This window comes from Eleginops maclovinus, chromosome 7 (assembly GCF_036324505.1).
Source record: "Eleginops maclovinus isolate JMC-PN-2008 ecotype Puerto Natales chromosome 7, JC_Emac_rtc_rv5, whole genome shotgun sequence".
In the NCBI taxonomy this organism is placed as follows: domain Eukaryota; kingdom Metazoa; phylum Chordata; class Actinopteri; order Perciformes; family Eleginopidae; genus Eleginops; species Eleginops maclovinus.
Window position 1 is genome coordinate 18,595,326 of NC_086355.1, and position 20,293 is coordinate 18,615,618.

At 38.7% G+C, this 20,293-nt stretch overlaps 1 protein-coding gene across 1 annotated transcript in view; it reads right to left on the reverse strand.

Moving 5' to 3' along the window:
- Positions 1 to 234: 234 nt before the first annotated feature.
- The window catches only part of epb41l5 (erythrocyte membrane protein band 4.1 like 5), a 38,058-nt gene continuing 17,999 nt past the window's right edge, over positions 235 to 20,293 (reverse strand). The window contains 15 exon segments of the mRNA XM_063887327.1: positions 235 to 2,391; positions 3,330 to 3,457; positions 3,717 to 3,779; positions 4,600 to 4,664; positions 4,667 to 4,679; positions 5,447 to 5,528; positions 6,690 to 6,812; positions 7,906 to 7,973; positions 8,924 to 9,058; positions 9,254 to 9,351; positions 9,775 to 9,926; positions 18,329 to 18,447; positions 18,686 to 18,731; positions 19,376 to 19,394; positions 19,562 to 19,668. Of these exon segments, the coding sequence (XP_063743397.1) occupies positions 2,322 to 2,391; positions 3,330 to 3,457; positions 3,717 to 3,779; positions 4,600 to 4,664; positions 4,667 to 4,679; positions 5,447 to 5,528; positions 6,690 to 6,812; positions 7,906 to 7,973; positions 8,924 to 9,058; positions 9,254 to 9,351; positions 9,775 to 9,926; positions 18,329 to 18,447; positions 18,686 to 18,731; positions 19,376 to 19,394; positions 19,562 to 19,668 (1,288 nt within the window). The 3' untranslated portion in view covers positions 235 to 2,321.

Genomic DNA, 20,293 nt, shown 5'->3' on the forward strand with positions numbered 1-20,293 from the left:
GATACACTAGCTTCCCAGAGCAAGGGAATTTAAAGAGTGCAAAATCTGATTCTTTCCCCTCAGTGATCCGGGTCATTGTTTCATAGCTGGTTTAACATGACGAAAATCACATCTGGCCCAGCAGACAGTAAATCAGATTGTGTAGTCTCTGAAATGTAATCACTGATAACCTCCTCTGCAAGCAAATCATTTCAACAGTAGCCAGACGGTTATAAAGAATGAAGAACAATTGACTCCTACTGTAGCAAAGCTTTACTGAATTATGATCAGGTATTCCAGAAAAAATAATAAAAGTTTATATAAAATTGCATTTGAGACGTCACTACTTGTTTTCTAGTCAGATGATCAGTAAAATGTTCCCTACTTCATTAGAAAATACAACAATGCAGATATCTGCTCAGTGTGTATACTGCCAACATCATTTTCAAAAAATATATATAAATCTACTTCATATCTACAGCCAGCTGATGTCATTATACTGACAATACATAACTGCACGCTACAACACTTTTGGACAACATGTAATATTTGAACAATTACACTGAGGATAGCATAAATAACTGTCGCTGCTAAGAAGACATGGTAAAAACAGTCGGTCAGCTTCCCGTGTTCGGGACAGATCACCTTCAGACATCATTTAAGTGAGCGTCCAGACAGGGTGGTTATTACGAACAGGGGACTGAGATCAAAAATAAAAATAAAAGTCATTAATAACTCAGAAAATGTATAAGTAGGCCTCGATTTCACATTTTTAAAACCAGCTTTTAAAGATACTTCACATGTTTTCCTCCAGGTATGTCAGCACATTTAGATCAACACGTTTTCATACTGTATCTTCTCCAGCATTCTCCGAAGAGATTTTTTGAATACATTCATTTCCATAAGGCAGGGCAATATCTACAGCACGTTAATACCAGGAGAGATGTGGAACAACAGGACATATTGAGGCCTATTTAAAAAATAAAGCAGAGGGAGGGGGGCGATATTCAGAGATATATTTTTTTTTAAATTTATATGTAACTACTTATTCTCAGATTACTCTTCCATAGTCTCCAAATTATATAAACTATAAAGTAATGTATTTGTATAAAAAAAGTCTCAAAAATTAAGAAAAGTTAAGAAATTATGAGAAAGAAACAACTAGATATGGTGCTTTTTGTCACTTTTCTGACTGTATTTTCAACGGTTATTATTTTCTGTCTTAGATTGGTGAGTTTTTGTGAACAACAAACCCTTTTGTTCTCAGATAAAACATATTGGAATATCACAGCTCCTCCCCCAGCTTGTGGTTATATTTATTTTCCTAAAAAGGCCTGAATACCCCGCTGTAATTCCAGTGTTATATTAATTAAGATATCCAGTTTGGTAATCGAGCTGGGATCACAGTGGACTTTAAAGTTTTCCACAGTAACACTCCTGCATTCACATTACAAACATAGAAATGACTGTGAATGAAAAATTGTCACAGGTAGAGGCAGAGATTTCAAGAGGAAACCAAGTATATGATCATATTTATAAATCCTGATGAGATCCATAAAAAGACACAGAACAATTGTACGGTAGTGATGTTCGAAACGTCCTTATGCTGCTACAAAAATATGACAACTATGATGGGCAAATTAAACACAAGTAAAAATAAAGAGCAGGATAATAAAAACTGTTGAGAAATTAAAGTGGTCACCTCTAGTGTCGTCAAAAAAAAAAGGTCCAGTGTTGCAAAAATAATCCAGTGAAGTTCTCATATCCAGTGGCTACCAACACAGTAAATGAAGTATAGAGTGGGATTTAAAAAAAGAAGGACAGTACAGTGTCACATCCATCATGTTAAGAGTCCAGGCGTTTGGGATCCACATTTTAAGTCTTTCTTTTTTTATAGATTTTAGTCCTTTGTCCAGTGTTCTTCAGCTCTACATGCTGTGTGTGTTCACAGCAGCAGGGATCCAGTGGATATGCAACAATAAACAGCACGATTCAGAAAGGGGGGAGGAAAAACCACCTACCCCTTTGAGTCTTGTACCTTACAGTGTCATGAGATTTAAACACTGACCGCTAACTCGTACAGTGGATTCACAAGTGTTCTGAAGAAGTTAATACTGGTGCTAAACGTTGTTTTAACTAGGCTGTGTGTTATTGTGAAGAACGGTCATATCTCTATTCTCTGTGTGAAGTGAAGGGTTTGCCTCTTCCCTGTTTCCTCTTTCCTTGCATCCTTCAGCACATCTGGTCCAGCTTGCTTGTGTGTGTGATGGGTGAGGAGCTTGGGGAGGTGGGAGAGCAGTCAGGGAGGTGAATGTTGTGATGGCTGCTCCTCGTTCTCTCCATCAGAGCTCAGTGGTCAGGAGACCTCTGAGTTTGGCTCCATCCTCCGGGGCTGGCGGCTGACCCACAGTGCTGCGGGGGAGGGGGGGATACAGCATGAACACATGTTACCTGAGACCTCGTTGTTATAGGGAGTTTTAGTTCTAGAAGTGCCTTGTATCAGAACATACTGGAGTACACAAATGTATTCAGAATAAAGTAAATGAATAAAAGCAGCATTAAAAAGTGCATTTGTGCACAGACCCCAGTTTGACTCCTGTCTGAACTTGGGTAAAAGCACAAGCGCATTTGCAGGATAATAAATGTAAAGTATCACCAGGACTCCTCACAGTATACTGTATATAAATGAATAAATGGTGATTATGGATGCAATTCTGTGTCCATTACAGCTGGTAAACGTGAAGCTAATTTTAATAACTGCTGCAGGATTTTAACGCATAATAATGTGAATGTTTATGAAATAATCAATGTTTTTTGTAATAATCTCAAAATGTAAAGTAACGCCCTACTAAAGCTATCGAAGAAATACAGTGGAGTGTAACGTAGCATAAAATACACAGGTAAAGTACAGGCATTTCAAAAAAATTCTTAGGTATACAGTCCCGGAAAAAATTAAGAGACCACTTCAGCGTTATCATTTTCTCTTCTTGTATTATTTATAGGTATGTCTTTGAGTTAAACGATTTTTTAATTGTATTCTATAAACTACTGACAATTTTACTCTGTGTTGGAATTCAACAGACACTGGAAGGGCTGCCATACATGTAGAGATACAGGTTTAAGAAACATTTGGAGTGGACTTTTCCGGAGCTGTATGTACATTTCCCCACTGTTAAGTATGAGTTTCTAGTTTGTTTTACTGACAGAAGCCATAAAGGGTAGCAAAGACCAAGCAACAACGGCAGTGAAGAGCCAGCCTCACGCAGCAGTGTTGCTCCTGCAGGGGTCAGCAGGCTACCAAACTTGCTCTTAAAACAAGCTTGACTCGCTCTGAATCCCAAGAGTTTTACCTGGCCGAGATGTTGTTACGCGGGGGGAGGACTGGGGTGAGAGCTGCTCCCACTTCTGCAGGGAGAGGAGGGTTGACCTTAGCGGGGGGGTCAAGGTCGAGCAGGCCGTTAGTAAAGACGCCGGGAGGCTGCATTAGAAGGGGGTAAGGGAGAAAGCAGGATGTCATTCTCTACAGAGCAGCTACACCAGCCAACGTGAGCAGCGACTAAGCGCGTGCTTATGGAAAATAATCACTGAGTCATGAATCACCTGCGTCAGGGCAACAGACGCTATTTTAAGTAACTAAATACACATGAACATCTTTAATTTCAATAGAACCTGTGGGGAAAAGGCAGGCAGACAGTGAACAGGAGAGAAGTTGGAAGGATAAACAAAGTGATACTCACAGCTGTGGTAGGAATGATCCAGCGAGGAGTGATGACAGGCTTGGGCTGCGGCACTGCAGGCAACTGGAAAACAATCAAAGTATTGTCACACTACATAGTGTCAGCTTTTCCAGGTTAAAAATACAGCTCCGGAACCACTGCAGCATTATCAGTTTCTCTAGTTTTTACTATTTCTAGGTTTGTCTTTAAGTTCAATTATTCTTTTTTTTGTATTATTGTATTCTATTAACAATATTTCTCTGTGTTGGAATGCAACAGACACTGGAATGGCTGCCATACATGTAGAGATAAAGATCTAAGAAACATTTGGAGTGGTCTTTTAATTTTTTTCCGGAGCTGTATATCTGAAATAAGATCCATGATAAAACAAGCTTATGAGATTTACGTTTTGTTGTATATGTCAGTGAATACCCTACTTGTAAATGTCTGAAGATTTTACATGTCTTAAAAAAAGCGGTTTCTCAAAAGTGGCTGAATAAGACAACTTAACGCCATCCGCCGCTAAGCTAAAGGCAGTGGTGGCTGAAGTCATTACTTATAAGTAATTAAGTTATAATAATACTTTTTATTTATCAAGCATTTTATCAGGTGCTCAAAGGCGCTTTACAGAGTTAAAAACTAAATTAAAATCAGGCGATAAAACAACATTTATCACAAGGATACAGCGTCAATCACACATTAAAAGCTACTTTAAAAAGGTGAGTTTTGGTCAGTGAACTGAAGGTGGGGAGGCCAGTGCAGTCTCTGATGGGTTGAGGGAGGGGGGAGTGATAGAGAAGGCCTATAGAAATGCCTTTGCACTTAACCCTGGTAGCATTGGAATCTTAAACGTATGTTTTTCATGAATTGTAGGAGTTTTACATGAGGTGGAACTACATCTTACCACAGGAGTTGGATCGGTGAAGTCGATCAGGTTGTCAGACAGAGGGGCGGAGCTTGGCAGGTCAACTCCTCTGCTTTAACCTGCACAATGATACAAACCCAAGTAACACAGGAAGCTGAGACAAGTTCTTTATTCATCAATGTTTTTACATTTGGTTTCACAGAGGAACTATAGATGTGGAATCCAAAATACATCTTTAATAAATTGATAGTCACACTCTCAAATAAGAGCTTAAAGCAGCACTTTACATGAAAAAGGCTAAACATGTTTCCTTTCCTCTGAGAGAAATACATGTTTAGGTAAGGAGCTAACATTTAGTTAGATTTTAAAATCTAGATTTGTTTTACTTTTTTTATCTTTTAATATGTTCTGATTAATATATGTCCCATTCTAGATGTGTTAGTAATAAATATTGCTTGGCAATAATATAATAATAATAATTTCTGTTTAGTGTTTGGGTTACTGTTCTAAAGCTTTCACAATAGCTTATTGGGGTATCCCGTTTAGCATATTTCCATTATGCTTTTATGACTGTACCTTTAATTTAAAAATTGTTGTTGAATAAAATATAGTGACAGCGGAGCCCCTGACGCAGTGTATCGTAGCAATGATGATTTTCTGGCAAAGTCAAAGTTGTCCATCTTAAATAATAAAACGGGCATCTTTAATCCCAGTTAGATATAACGTTTAAAATCCATGTACCTGTACCCTTATTAAATCAAATCTGTTATATTGCTGACTGTACATGGCATTTTAACTGAACAGTGAACACTATGGCCTTTATTTCCATGGTGAAAAACTGTAAACGCACCACAGTAAATAATTCAACTATTAATAATCGTGTTACCTTTGGTGCCATGCCTTCGCAGACGGGCTCAGAGGGCATCTTGGGGACAGACGGGTTTACATCTTCAGCCAGCCTCTCGACACTGATGGATCATGAAAAAATAGAAAGAATAAGCAGTCGTATGGATTTATGTTCCAAGAGAAAGACAAATCCTCCCAGCACCACAGAAATGTCCCTCAATCTTTGAAAAAAAATTGAGTTAACTGGTTATCCGTCTTGATGAAATGCTCTGTGATTGACTTATCGATAAAAGGACTTCATTGTGTCAGCGCAGCGCGAGTGAACATTCTCCAGACGGTAGGAGATAAAGAGGCTGAACAGAGCCAGCGTTTGCTGCATCAATGAGCCCGGGGCCTTGGGGGCCTTTTGTGAATTGTCTGGTCAAGCGTCTGCATTTCTGTGTCATCCTACTGTCAACACTTATTGAGCAGAGACGGCAGCGGTATCCAGGCAGAACTCAAGTCATGTGACTCAACAAACACGCACACACATACTCAAGCACACCAACAGATGTCAGCAAAGACCAGGGAACACCTCGGAAGACAACATCTTAGATTACTGTGAGTTTTATATTTTACTGCTCAGATGATTCCACTGAAGGAAAAGCATGTGGCTGCTACATTCATTCACTCTGGTTTTCTTTCTGTCTTTATACTGTGACTTATTATTGTTTTTTATCCTCTATCCATCCATTCTAGAGATCTGAATGGTCAAAGCCCTTTCTTTCTTCTTACTCTTAATGTACCAACAGCTAAAGTAGATAAAAGGGGCCCTTTTTGTCTTATTTCAGGTTCATATTAGTATTTTGTGCCTCTATTGGGACATGTTTCCATGCTTTAATGTTCAGAATGCTCTTTATTTTCCTCATACTGCCTGTGCTGCAGCACCTCATTTCACCCTGTGTCTGAAACCAGAGCCCAGTCTGCTCTGGTTGGTAAGCTAGCCGGCCCTGTTGTGATTGGTCAACCACTTAGTGATGTCCCACCCCTTCACCTATGACATACAATGTGTTGGAGCGCTAGCTAATAGAAACGCAATTGTTGCATAGTGTTGTCATTATGTTACAGAAGTAAAGGAGGGAGTCCATTCGAGGCGTTTCATGCTGGGGGGAGGGAACTTTGGGATTTTAGCCTTTGCACACCGTTGACATACACTCAAACCCAGGTTCTTGGTCTTTCTGTCAATATCTGAAACCATCCAAAACTTTTGGACTACATTTACATTAGTTCGTACAGACACTCACCTGGCCCCGGCTGATGAGACCACTGAGGCCGGTTTGAGCAGGTCCCATGAGTCCTGGTTGTCGGGGCGACTGCTGACAGAGAGAGACGAGTTACTGCCCATCCGTCCCGTACGCACCTTCAACCTGGAACAGACGGCACAAAAGTCCTTTATGCCAGGGATTATATGTGTCTATCCTTAAGATCATAAACAACTCCATTATTCATCAAGACTTGAGTGGTGCATCTGGGAAAATACACCAAGAAAGTGTAAATGTATTTATTAATACTTACATACAAACTGTATAAATTGTAACTCACACATGTTTACATATGAATTGTTGTTTTACATTGTACCACAATAGGCACTTTTTTGCTTTAACTTCTTTGGTTAACATAAATATTTGTATTCAGTTTTATTTTATCTTCTTATCGCACAATTCACTTCTTATGTTTGTATAATATTTCTTCAATTTCATTTTATTTATATTGCATTGTATGTATGTATATTTATTTATTAAGTATTTTGATATTGAAACAGCATCTGCCTCGGATACCTCCCAGTGACAGGGATTTGCCTGACAGTCTGTGAAAGCCTTGCTTGTAAGAATGAGCTGCAGGTGATGTAATGTTTTGAGCCACAGCGATAATCCTCATGAATATTCAGGGAGATAATCAGCTCTAACAGAAGGCTGTGCTGAGATTGGCTGAGACAATGTGTTGACAGTTGGCATGACTCAGGAATATGGAGGAGGAGGAGGAGGAGGAGGAGGAGGAGGCCTAATTTCAGGACAATGGAGCACGACTGACAATGGCTTTCTTCCTAACCATGTAGGCTCTGTACTGACTGATTCCACTGTACGGAACATTTAAAAAAGGAGAGGAGAGTTTGCTGAAAAACTTATAAACAAACACAACATGTTGAACGGCTGAATATGTTTTGGTTGCCTTAGCAAATCCTGCTTACTGATCTATTTTGTATTTCTAAATCATAGAAGTATTTGAATTTGAATTAATAATGTTTTTAACAAACTTATGATAAAACAACAGGATGCAAGTTGCAGATTTTTATTTTTATTTGAATGGTTGTGTGTATAAAGTATCATATGTTTATATATTTTATTGTATTGGTAAGTTGTTCTATTAAAGTGTATTCTAACGTATTATGCATATTCTATAGACATTTAGCTTTCTACTGTCCCCTCTACTGTAATGAGTGATTCCAGTGTATGGTCATACCTGACCGAGGCCTCCTGCACGTTACAGTTTTTATCTCCCACAATGACGACGTGTTCCTCCAAAGATCCCTACACAGAGAAACAGCAGAAGGAGATGAGTGGACGGATAGATAGACGGGGTAGAGGACTAATAATACAAACATGCATTTCCATCTCACTTCATAGCAGTTTAACAGCAAAGCCATGACATTAACATGGATATTTTCCATATAACTGATACAGTCTATCTGTATTTTGCAGAAACAGAGACACTGAAGCCTACATTGTTCTAACTTGCACAGATTACTCTGGTTTTTGCCCTTATTTAAAAAGAACAAAACAATCCTACTAAGCTGTTTACACTGCCAATGAAAATCAATACTCTCAAAAATATTCCCACTTGAAAGTGTATGACTGTGTGCACATAGCCTCCATCATTCCTTCAACCACCTTCTTGAAAAGGTTTGCGTTATGTCTATTCACGTTCAAAAAAGTGCCGACGTAAAGCAGTGATGAGGCTGTGTATACATTCCCAGAGAATGCTCCTAAAAAAAGAAATGCAATATTATCCAAATCTGGCAAACCCCAAGTCTTGATCAGAAAATGCTTCATCCAAAAATATTTCAGATTACCCACTGAATATGTTATTCACATGACCCATATCAAATTTGGAATATTAGTGGGCATGTAAAGAAGTCAATGTTTGAGCTTAAAAGGGTTGTTTTGAAACCAAGGCCCTAGATTAATTCCATTATACATGCATACATGAAAAGTATCAGATTTTGGTTTTAAAACCAATAAGCAGCATTAAAAGTGAAAGAACCCGATAATATCCCTCACTTCAGTTTGACTTTTCATGGATCACATTAGCAATATCTGGATTTTTGGTACTTAAAACAGCAAGGCTACAGTACTTTCAAAATATTTCAATTCAAGCCAAAGGGTTACCAGTGCAGACAACGGACCCCCGTTCTAGTCTCACTGTTATTCAAATTCTAATAAAACGAAGCATTTATTTTCATTTGTGCTCTGGTCCTCACCTTGAGAACGGCAGCCTCAGCTTGTGCTTTCAGGATATTACTCTTCAGTTCCTCAGGGACACACAGAGGAGTGACGGCAGGACTGCTGCCTGTACTGCTCAGAGCACACTTCTCTGTCAGCTTCAGCACATCCTCCTGTTGGAGCAGGAACACCACACAATGAGAGAGACATGGGTTAGATAGAACTTCTAAACAATCAGACAAAATGCTATCGTTTCCGTACGGTTATTTCTCCATGTTTGTGATAGCAGTCTTTTTCTACAAGAACAACATTGTTTAGTATTGTTAAAGTATAAAATACACAGAAATACTTTATAAACAATGACCCACCTGATTATTCATGGCCATGTTGACATTGATGTTATTTTTTGGGGTGCTAACAAGCGGACTGGTCTCCAACTCTAGCTGCTTCAGACGGGCCGCTGCTTCTGGAGAGACATAACCATTAACCTTAATACAAGTACAGTGTGATAGTTCACAGCATGCACAATAAAACAACAACTCTAAGGAAGTTACATTTACATGTTCCTCTTTTCAGAATTCTCCTTTTACTTTCCTTCTTTTTTCAAATGAACACATCTGCCCTGGAGGCTGTCTTTAGTTAAAGTAAGTGGAAGGATTGTTGGAATGAAGAATGGGAGCAGTGATGTATTACATGTGAATAAGATGGCAGTGAGTCTAAGCGGTGGTGTCAGTGTCTCGTAGTCTGACACATTGTCACTACACTGTATTATCTCCTGAAATACATTTTCATGGAGTGGATTTTAAGAACAGATTTGAATTAATTTGACATTTTCATTACATTGTCTTTGACGGTTTGAATTTACTTTGTGTTTTTTCTGTACGCTCACCAGCGAGACCCAGAGGATCCTCCCCGTTGGCACTTGGGGGGGCGTAGGTGCTGCTTGCTCCGGCGTCGTCTGCAGCCATCGCCGTGGGGACGACAGGAGCCCGGAGGACATCATCAATGCACGTCTCCATCAGGTCAGTAACCATGGGCAAACTAGAGACGGAGAAAAGGAGACAAGGAACTTATGAAATATCAGCACATCAACTTGGGGTTTAAACATGTATCATGATCAAACAGAAACAATAATGTGATAATAATTATTAAAAACATACAACAGAATTACTCTGGATCAATCAGCTGTACAACTTACCAGCGGCAGCCATAAGACATAAATGGACTCAGCAAAGATGTCAAAACTGGACCATGATGATGATGAAAAACAACTTGGCAGAGCAAGGATAACCGTTACGCTACTGTTCTGTTTGTTTTGTGCCAAGCTAGGCTAACAACCCTGTCAAGCTTTATGTTGACCTTTTTATTAAACTACCGTTCAAAACAGAGCATCAGATATCCATTTACATGCTCTTAGGATGGTAACATTCACAAAGTTATGAAGTCTATCTTCTTTGGTGAGTTGATTAGGAAAGATGTTGCTTTTTATTGCACAGGGCATTAAAACAACTAACAATTGTTGAGTTGTTATTGAAAGGGAAACATAATGCTTGCTTTTGTCCTGCAATGTGGATCTTTTACAACATTTAATTGGTTCTTTCTTGGCCTATTGGACACTATTCTACCAAGTTCCAGGAAATCCAGGCCAATATGCTTTGCTGGAATCCGGGTGACAGATAAACCAAAAGGCAACCCAGGCTCAAAACATGCAATATACAGTATCTACATAATATATTCGAAGATCCATTTGATTCGGCGAGACAATCCCACAATCATGAAAATGCTGTTGACAGGAAAACAACAAAGCAAAGCAGTTATTGTCTTTTCTACCAGAACATAGGAGACTGTGTGTCCAGAGAAAGAGAACATATCATTTCTGAGGGAGGTCTTCTTAAGAAGCATGATTCAGTCCTTGGAAATAAGTCTTCAGAGAAAGCAATATCTTTAGTGGGGAAAAAAAATTGGAGTAATATCCTCAGAATTTGAAGTGACCCGAAGCGAGACATCTGATACATGGATTACGGTGGAAGCTCTTCCAGCAGCGCAGTACTTATTACCTCATATTTCTGTAGCCTGAAGACACAGTGAAACATGAGAACTATATTACTGCCTGTGAAGAACATGAGCTCAAGCACAGCGAACACAAAGATATGAAGAAAAGTACAATGTGTTGCCTTAGGACTCACAAATAGAATGTATATATAAACACTCCCACATGTTTAGTTATCCATGAAGGAAATGGTGAGGAGGCATCCAACGCTTATGTGAGCAAAACACACAGTGCATTGTTCTTATTGTATTTACACTGATGTGGGACAAAAACAGGGATACCATTGGGAGATAAATCTTTTCTTAAATACCCCAAAAGTTCAAGACAAGAGACAGTCCCTCTGGAGGGAACTTTGGGATTTTAGCCTTTGCAGACCGTTTACATGCACACAAACCTATATACACACTACAGGAAAGAGAACCCAAATAGTACAATACGGCCTCTTTAAAGATATGTCACTATTAAATCCTTAGAGTTTCATTTATTTGTTTAAAGTGTCGTGGACAGTCCCCATTAATCAACGGTCACAAAAAAACAGTAAATGGGGCAGCTTTAACCAACATCGCTCAAGTAGCTTTATGTATGTTTTTTTGTTGTAATTGAGCTAAAATCGAAAGCATCAATATACCAACCAACTACATGCGGCCATATTTTAAATCATATTTATTATGTGTTAAATAGCTTCGGTACAACTTGATAACATCAAAAGAAAGAAGACATCAGTCATTTTTTGGTTATTGTTCTCCAACAGTGTGCATAGCATAGTGTGATAAAAGTCAATCAAATGCTACATTCTTTCCTGTATCAAGAGTAATCCTGTCTTTATTCTCTGGAATTATTAACAAAAGTTCAGTAAGATATACGTCCTTTGGACAGAGTTTTGATGTAAACATTAAACTAAGCAATAATATTATAAAATCTTCTTCATTGGTTGAACTGTTCAATAAAAGAACTAACAGTGATGCAGCTGAGGTGTGCAGTAGGTAAGCATTAAGTGATTATTTGCCTTCTACAGACCTTTCAGACAAACCCAACAGTAGCTTAGTGGCCATTGCAGTTGTGTTCACAAATTACAGTAGATAAATCATTTCCATTTGATTTTGATATACTTTTAACCATTTTAATGGTGTTATGCTTGTTTGATTGTTCAGAAGAAGTTGGATGAGAAGGTCAGAGAGAATTCAATTCCTGAGTGTTGAGTCCAGGATAGGTTAAACAAAAAAGTATTTTGTGCCTCTACTGTGACATGTTTCCATACTTTAATGTTCAAAAAGCTCTTTATTGTTCTCATACTGGCTGTGCTGCAGAGCTTCTCTTCACCCTATGTCTGAAACCAGAGCTCAGTCTGCTCTGATTGGTTAGCTGTCTGTTGTAATTGGTCGACCGCTTTGCATATACAAAGAATGTGTCCGAGCGCTAACCAATGGAACGCGAGTGTTGCATAGTAACTTCACTAATAACTTTTAAGGAAGTAAACAATCATCAGACTACAATCATGGCGCTTCAGGCAGGGGGAAAGGGTGTGGGAGAGAAACTCCCTCTGGAGGGAACTTTGGGATTTTAGCCCTTGCAGACTATTTACATGCACAAAACACTATCCAACACATAGCATAATAGGGTTTTAAGGGTAGCTTAAAGCATGGACAAACTGCTTATTTCCAAAATGCCTAAGAGCATTTCTAAAATGTGTTCAAAACACAAGAAACAATGTGCAAAATGTATTCATTCAGATTTTTTGAAGCACCTTCGACAGAGCTAAAACAACCCTGTTGACCTGCTTCATTTGTTTGTGCTAAGCTAGGCTAACAACTTCTCAGACTTTATAGACAAGAAAAATATTGACCTTCTCATCCAACTACCATTTAAAACAGAGCAGCAGATCCTTGAAACGTGCAGATCAGATTTAATACACAATAGAGAAAATCACATTTTCTAACTTTAAAAAAAATCACTTCATGAGCTTATTAAAACAGCAATTGGAATATTATAAAAAACACAAAACTTATTTTGAGAGAATTGCAATGAGAACAGAAGAGGGCTTAGTTAAACCTTACTGGAACTATGTGACACTGGAAACTATTGTTTCCTTGCAGAGTGGGGTAGAATTCCTAAGCCTAACATCGAAACTATCTCCCCCCAGCAGGCTGGTTTCACCATGAGGGTCAACAGTGAAGGTAGAGGACAGAAATAATGTGTAGAAGGTGAATCAATGAAGTGGTGCAGGGATGACATATTTTTGTAGTTAGCATTGCAAGGGCTACCTGGACGAAAAGCAATGGGGTTCTTTCTATTGGATTTTCTAAACGTGGCAGAAAATAAGATCTTGGGCAAACAAACGTTTATGATACTTCCTCCTTTTGTTCAGCAGCATGATCTCCACGTATGATGTTAAAGTGTAAATGCAATAAAGTAAATAGCTAAAGTTTACAGCTACAAACAAACTACATCATTCGCATGACTTCACATCAGGACCGCTAAGCTAAAGAAAGCTAATGTTCGATGTGACGATGTTTGCTCGTCTTATTTAGCCGCTTTTAAAAGACAAACACAAGCTTTTTCAAAATTTACCTAAGTAGTATTTACCGACATAACTTTTGTCGTAGAATACAACATTCCTTAGGTTTGTGTTAACCACAGCCCTTATTTCTGGTATCCAACCAAAAACCCGCTGATAAAACTAGCAAACTGGAAGTGCTAAAATGCTAAGTCTTTCCAGGTTTAACTACTCATTCCTGCACTACTATATGGAGAACATAAGAGAATAAAGAGGAGAAAATGAGGACTCTGAAAGAGATGCGAGAGTCTGTGTTTCCAGAATCTGTCAGACGTAGAGCAGATTGTGTTGAGGAATGTTTCAGTAAATAGGGCTTCATGTCTTCATTCACACCAAAAGTCTCCTTCCATGTGGTACAGTCACAGCCACAAATACCACACGTTTTGTTCGAGGGTGAGTCCCTGCTGAGCTTATCAGTGTGCCGTCCATTGCATGTCAGTACAAAGGGTGAGACCGTTGTCATTTCTTCGGATGGGTCTGACTTCACGTTGGAAGCTTTGATGAGACATGAGCAGGAAAGGTGGAGGGAAGAGGAGACCTGAGGAGAACAGGGTGGAGGGACGTGGACAAACAGCAGGGGGATGTAAAGAGATGGGAGGTGGGTGAGAGTGTAGGTACAGTAAACTGGTAAGCAATACTGGTGGAGGAAAGGAAGGGAAGCTTTGAATGAAAACAGCAAAGAGAAGGTGATTGTATGCACATGAAGGTGAGAGCGATAACACAAACATTGTGAAACTCAGATATAAAGCAACATACGAAAAGAGGAAGAGCAGGAAGGCAAGAGAAGAGAATTTGAGGTAGCTGATGAAAACCTTGAGTCTTTAAAGGGTATTTCATTACATATGGCTTGACATTTAGACATACTTTTTAATCTTTAAAGATTTGCTATCTTTAAAGATAGTATAATTTCGGAAATAATTTCATTTTGTACTACGACTTAACCAAAATGTTTTTTTAGAGGGCATAACACAGCATGAATAAATAAATGAGCTGTTCATGGTTGTGTTTATCTCGTCGGTGTCAGGTTACTGTATAAGACAAGTAACTTATGGTACATTTCTTCAGTTACACTGTACACTGGCGTGCATTTAAGTGTGCTGTGACAAGTGTGACTTGCACACTTGAGTGGAGTGAAGTGGACTGGGTGTCTCTGGAGCATCAGTGACCTGGCTTTGCAACTCTGGCAGCTGATGGCCTATGTCATAACTGCATTTATATATTCAGTGCTGGAGGCCCTGAGCCAGAAGCTGTTATTCATGATGACAGCTCCACTGGGAACACAAGAGGCAAGGGAGCATACAGTTTCCCATCTCCACTGTTAAACAGTGACTAACTCAATGATCTTTGACTAGATTTACACGGGATGAACTTATATTGACCTTTTTAATTTTCCCATTTCCTCTTGTTAGGGATGGAGACTAAAATGTGATGAATTTATTCCAATGGCATTAATGTAAGAGTTATCTACTCTCACTTATGATAATGGGGTAGTGAAGGATATAGAAGTGGAGCAGTTTACAAGAGCGTGAGGAAAGGGTCAGAGAGAGGGCAACAAACACAGACACAGCACTACATGACAAAGTAATACAGCTGTTTGCTAGTACGGCATACAAGGGCCATTGTAGGTAAAAAACATTAAGTACAGAACCAGTATGATGGGGTAATATTCAGACAGAGAATATTTTCTGAGATGGTATATTCATTTATAAATAATAATTTCGATAAGGTTGAACCAACTTTTAAGGCATATGGTTCCTAGACAAAACATATTTTATTTTTATGAGTTTTTATCTACATTGGTTTTACGAATGTATAACATCAGAAAACATTTTTTTCTTCTTATACATCTATGAGTTTTTCCCTCACAAGTATCACTTTAATTTAAGAGAATATTAAACTCAGATTTAATTCCGAAAACATTACCCCCCTCATCCTGCTTCGTCATTTTTAATGTATCATTTCGATTATATTGTAAGTATTAAAGCATCATATCATAACTTTACATGTATGAGCAATAGGCTTGAGCATATTAGAATATTTTCTCATTTGTTTCAAGTAAAGTTGAAGTAACACAGATAGAGTAGATTAAGCAGCCAAGGGCTTTACTGATGCATGCAGGATCAGTGACAAGGGAGAAAGGATTGGAATGAGAAAGGTGAGAGCTCCAGGAATTAGTCTGAAATATAAGCGGTATAGTCTCTTTCGAAGCATCCTCCTCCTGTCCGCTGTAACTGCCGCCACATTGTGCAATTATTATTATAATTTTTTTTTTAAATCAGAGGATACATTTTTTCCTCTAGAACACTGGACTAACACCGAGCAATGTGGGCCTGGAAGACCTCTAAACATATGGTTCCAATGGAAAATGCCTTTATACACATTTAACACTTACACCAACTGCCAAGTAAAACATTGGAAGGCATTGCTTTCCAGCTGAAAAATAATCCTGTATCCTGAACATTTAAAAGAGTTCCAATATCGCAAAATGACTGTTATCTAACAAACAAAGCTGTTGTTTTTATATCTGTGTAAAGAACTTTTTATTATTTCTGATATTCACTTTAAATCATCCTACAGTTCACTGTTAGCCAAGAAAACGCGTTGTTGTCGTGTCATTGCCTTGACATGTCGATAAATCTGGATTTGTATGCCCTCATGTTGTGTCAATGAAAATGTAATCAAGTATTCCTATTCTTTCCTGCTAAATAAAATAATTACATCTGTTTTCTTCATGATTTACCATTTAACCTTCGACCAACAAAGTCTAAAAGAGGAGGATACAGCCAAAGTACTGTGATAGCTCATCACTCTCTATGCATAGCCCGATCCAAGGACCTGTCTGTGCATTCTGTTTCTCAGGTTATTAAATAAAAAGGGAAAAGCTCCTGCAGTATAACTGGCAATCCTCTTAGTATAACAGAAATATTCTTTACTAGAAACAGGATCAGCCTGAGCTGTAAATCTGAATTAGCTTTGTTCCCATGAAGCTTGATAAGTCTTATCGGGAAGTAAGAGTACCTACTTTACACTGAAAAAAAAAAGGAATAAAACACGTCATGTTTTCTTACCAGCGCAAATCTAAAATCTGTTTCGGTAATGCCTTAGCATCACTCATTATATTGGCTGTAGATTGGTTGGCAATGTCCATTCATTCACAAATGTAATTAAAATATTGTGTGAACCTTTTAACAGATAGAAAAATAACTACTGGTAGCAGGTAGTTGGTTAACAGGATGCACAGCATGATATTAGTTTACTGAACGTAAAGACGTCTACAAACTTGAATGCCCCAAAGTCTTCAACAGAACAGATCCAAAGCTGAAATCATGTCACATCATTGATTAAAGACGCGATTAGGAAGAACCCAGCACAGCACCCGAAAAAAAATCATAATATTTCCAACACCAGTTAGCTTGGCATTTCATGCTGATCAAAAGCGGACAGACAGCAAATTACAGGAGACAATTCCATCGCAAGAAAACCCTTTTTCCAAGCCAAAAATCAGAAAGCCCGACACTGCAGAGCAATTGATTGGTTAGAGCCAGAGTGATGGCGAGGTTCACTTGGTACCTACCTGGCCTGTTCCACACAAGACCAATCTGTCCTCAGTACATGTTAGTACTGGAACACACAGGGGGGACATTGCAGGTTTATAACAGAGTTCATAGATGTTTGCTTTGCTTGTTCATTAACACAAACTTTAAAAACACATGAAAATGCATCCATAAATAACAGAATTATCCCAGGCTACAAACAGGCCTATCATTTTTGGAAACACACGGCTCAGAAGAATACACTCACTGAAGAAACACGGGAAAACATTCAGTAAATCAGACAAAAAGAAACCATGTAATTCTCAAAGCACATAGGGTGAAGTGCATCCCTATCTGTGCAGCCAAGCAAATGGTGTCTAAGTGCTCCTGTGCTATTTGCACATATTTAAATTAGGTCATGCGTCTACATTTGGTGAAAATTGTATGCAGACTCAAAACTTTAGCTAGACAGCCGATTTAGATAGCGGATGCTAGTGATGTATTATTCATGAAGTCTGTTACATGTCTATCTGCAGTCCAGTTTACTAAATAGGAACACATGCATACAATAATCCAACATCCTTTCTCATCCCTACTCTAATGTTTTTTTGGTTTGTGCACGAGCATTGTGCTTGAACTGTTTTTCTATTTTGCTTGACATGTTTGTCTTGGTTGATATATTAATAAAATTAATAACTGCAATCCATCTTTCTTGAGCTTGAATATGCCACCTTGCTAAATATTGTACTTCTGAATTTCAATATCTGATATATGGTGCACTCACACATACATGACAAGTAAATGCACACTTGACTAGGACTTGTAAATAGAACAGCCAAGCATGGAAGAGATGTGCAGGCAGAACAAAACACACCAAAATACTCTGTCTCTGCCCTCCTCGCTTTCTTCCGTGTCTTCTCTAGTCACAGCGAGACAGGGTCAGTGGATAAGCCATGTTAAGCCACTCTTGTGGCATTAGAAGACGAAAAACACACTCAGCTATGGAGCCACTTTCAGCAACCAGCAGGGTTATAGTCCCACCCAAACCTTAAATAACTTGGCCCTGTTCCACAGTGAGTATTGTAAGCTGTCGATGGAATAAGGCATGTAAAATGACAGTACCTCAAAAGTATCCATCCATCTAATAACCAATCCACTCTCTAAAATAAATGTAAAGCTCAGGATTGTAAAAGCCTGCAGCACATTTCAACAAATATAAAAAGAAAGGTGAGTTTTAAAAATGTAAAAAATTAAAAATGAAATAAGAAAGCCTTTGAAAGAACTGATGCTGAACTCGTGTACCAACCTCCTCTTTTCCCCTCCAGGGCTTCTGGGTAGAGCCTCGATTTCCATGGGTGCACAGGCAGAAGGAGCTACAGGGCTGACCACAGGCATAGCTGACCATGCACCTCTAATGTTAGTAGCCTACAGGTGAAAGAATAACAGAAAATATGTCAGAGTAAGGATGGAAGACGTAAAGTGATGGGCACTGAGAAGGATGAGACTGAAACTATTGAGAAAGGGAAATAATTATTATACCTTTTATTGTAAGTTGACATAGATGGTTCTAGACTTTTTATGCAGGCTATCTCTAGTCATACAGAATAACTCTTTGTTTTGTAAGTAAGAATAGAAATACACACGGCAGTATTCTACTACTCACCTTGTTTACTCTGCTGGAACTGAAGCCATTGCCAGAGGAGAGAATCCTGAGCAAAGAACGAAATGTAAGATGTTATTCAGAGAACAAATAGAAACCACCTTGCAAGAATTATGAATATTACATAAAAGATTAATTTCCAAACACTTCAACAATAAAGCAAGGTCTGTTCAAGGCTCCCACAATGATTTCTCAGACGCTCAAATTATATGACAATAGATTTTACATTACACTTGTTTTTGAATGTACCATGTTTTCCGTGAGCCATTTTGCAACTCCCAAGCTACATCTTTCTGAAAAAGCACCTAAACTATCCAATCAAGTGTGATACAAGGTCATACAAACATTCATCACAATGTTTTGAGTCAACTGGTCCCATGACATCTTCAAGCTACCACTGACATCATGTCTTTATCCAACACACACACACCCCAGGGCTACTTCTGCAACAAGATTACAAGTCAAGGCTTATGGTGGAACTGAAATCATTTAGAGTGGGTGCGTTTTTGTGTGAGTCAAAGCACGTTAAGCACTGTAGATACTTTTATATGACCTTCGACTAAGTGTTTTCCAGTGCTTTACTTTACATGTTATTTTAAAACAGGATTACACAGCAAAGATGGCTACAATAATTAATAAGAATTTAAATCAGGGAATGGCATGATAACATTGTTATAATATCAGTGTACTCACTCTTGGGGATGGTATGGTCCTGTAAAAACACAAAGAACAGACAGTTCAGAAAGATTCTAAAACATAAACATATACAGTACAGGTTAAAATCTCACAGTATGTAAACAAGGGCTTGTCATGCAATACATTTTAAGTTTTGATATTGTTATACGCAGAGATTTGCAAGTGTTTGAGCGCTGTCCTCACCTCTGTTCTGCATGGTTCTTCTGGAGTAACGTCGACTGGGCCTTCTCTCAAAAGATGCTGAGCGCCTCGCTTTATTGCCCTTGGTTGTCTGATACTCCGTTTTTCCACTGGAAACACAAACATATATGAACACTATAATTGTACCCCTGACCAATGCAGGAATAAATGCAAAAGAGACATGTTCTTATGATTCTTTGCCAAATCAAAAAGGAACAATAAATTAAAAGGGCCCAGCATTGACCCCTGGTGAACTCCGGACCCATCCGAGTGATAACCATCTATAAACAACAAAACCCTGTAACCTCTGGGTAAAACCAACATGACTGCCAATGCTAATCCAAACTGGGTTATGTTTAAACACACACAGAAGGGAGCTAGCTGGCCGCAGCAGCATGTTGACATTGAGTGCCTGTCTTGTACCACTGCAAGTATCTGTGTGTACACACGTGTTGTTTTACACGTCAAACTGGGATTATCTTTGCTTGTAGGTTGAGACACATGGCACAGAAACAAACACATGGCTCTCTTTGTGGCATATCAGCATTTAACACACCTCCTACCCACGCTTTTTTAAGCAATCCAAGCTGCGTTTGTTCTCGACCCTTATCTCAACTATATCTCTCTTCTTAGGTCAGTAGTGCTCAGGATGTGTTGCCCAAAACACACAGAGAGAAACGCCCTTGCAGACCATTTACATGCATAATAACCTACACTACAGGAAAGGGAAGACCC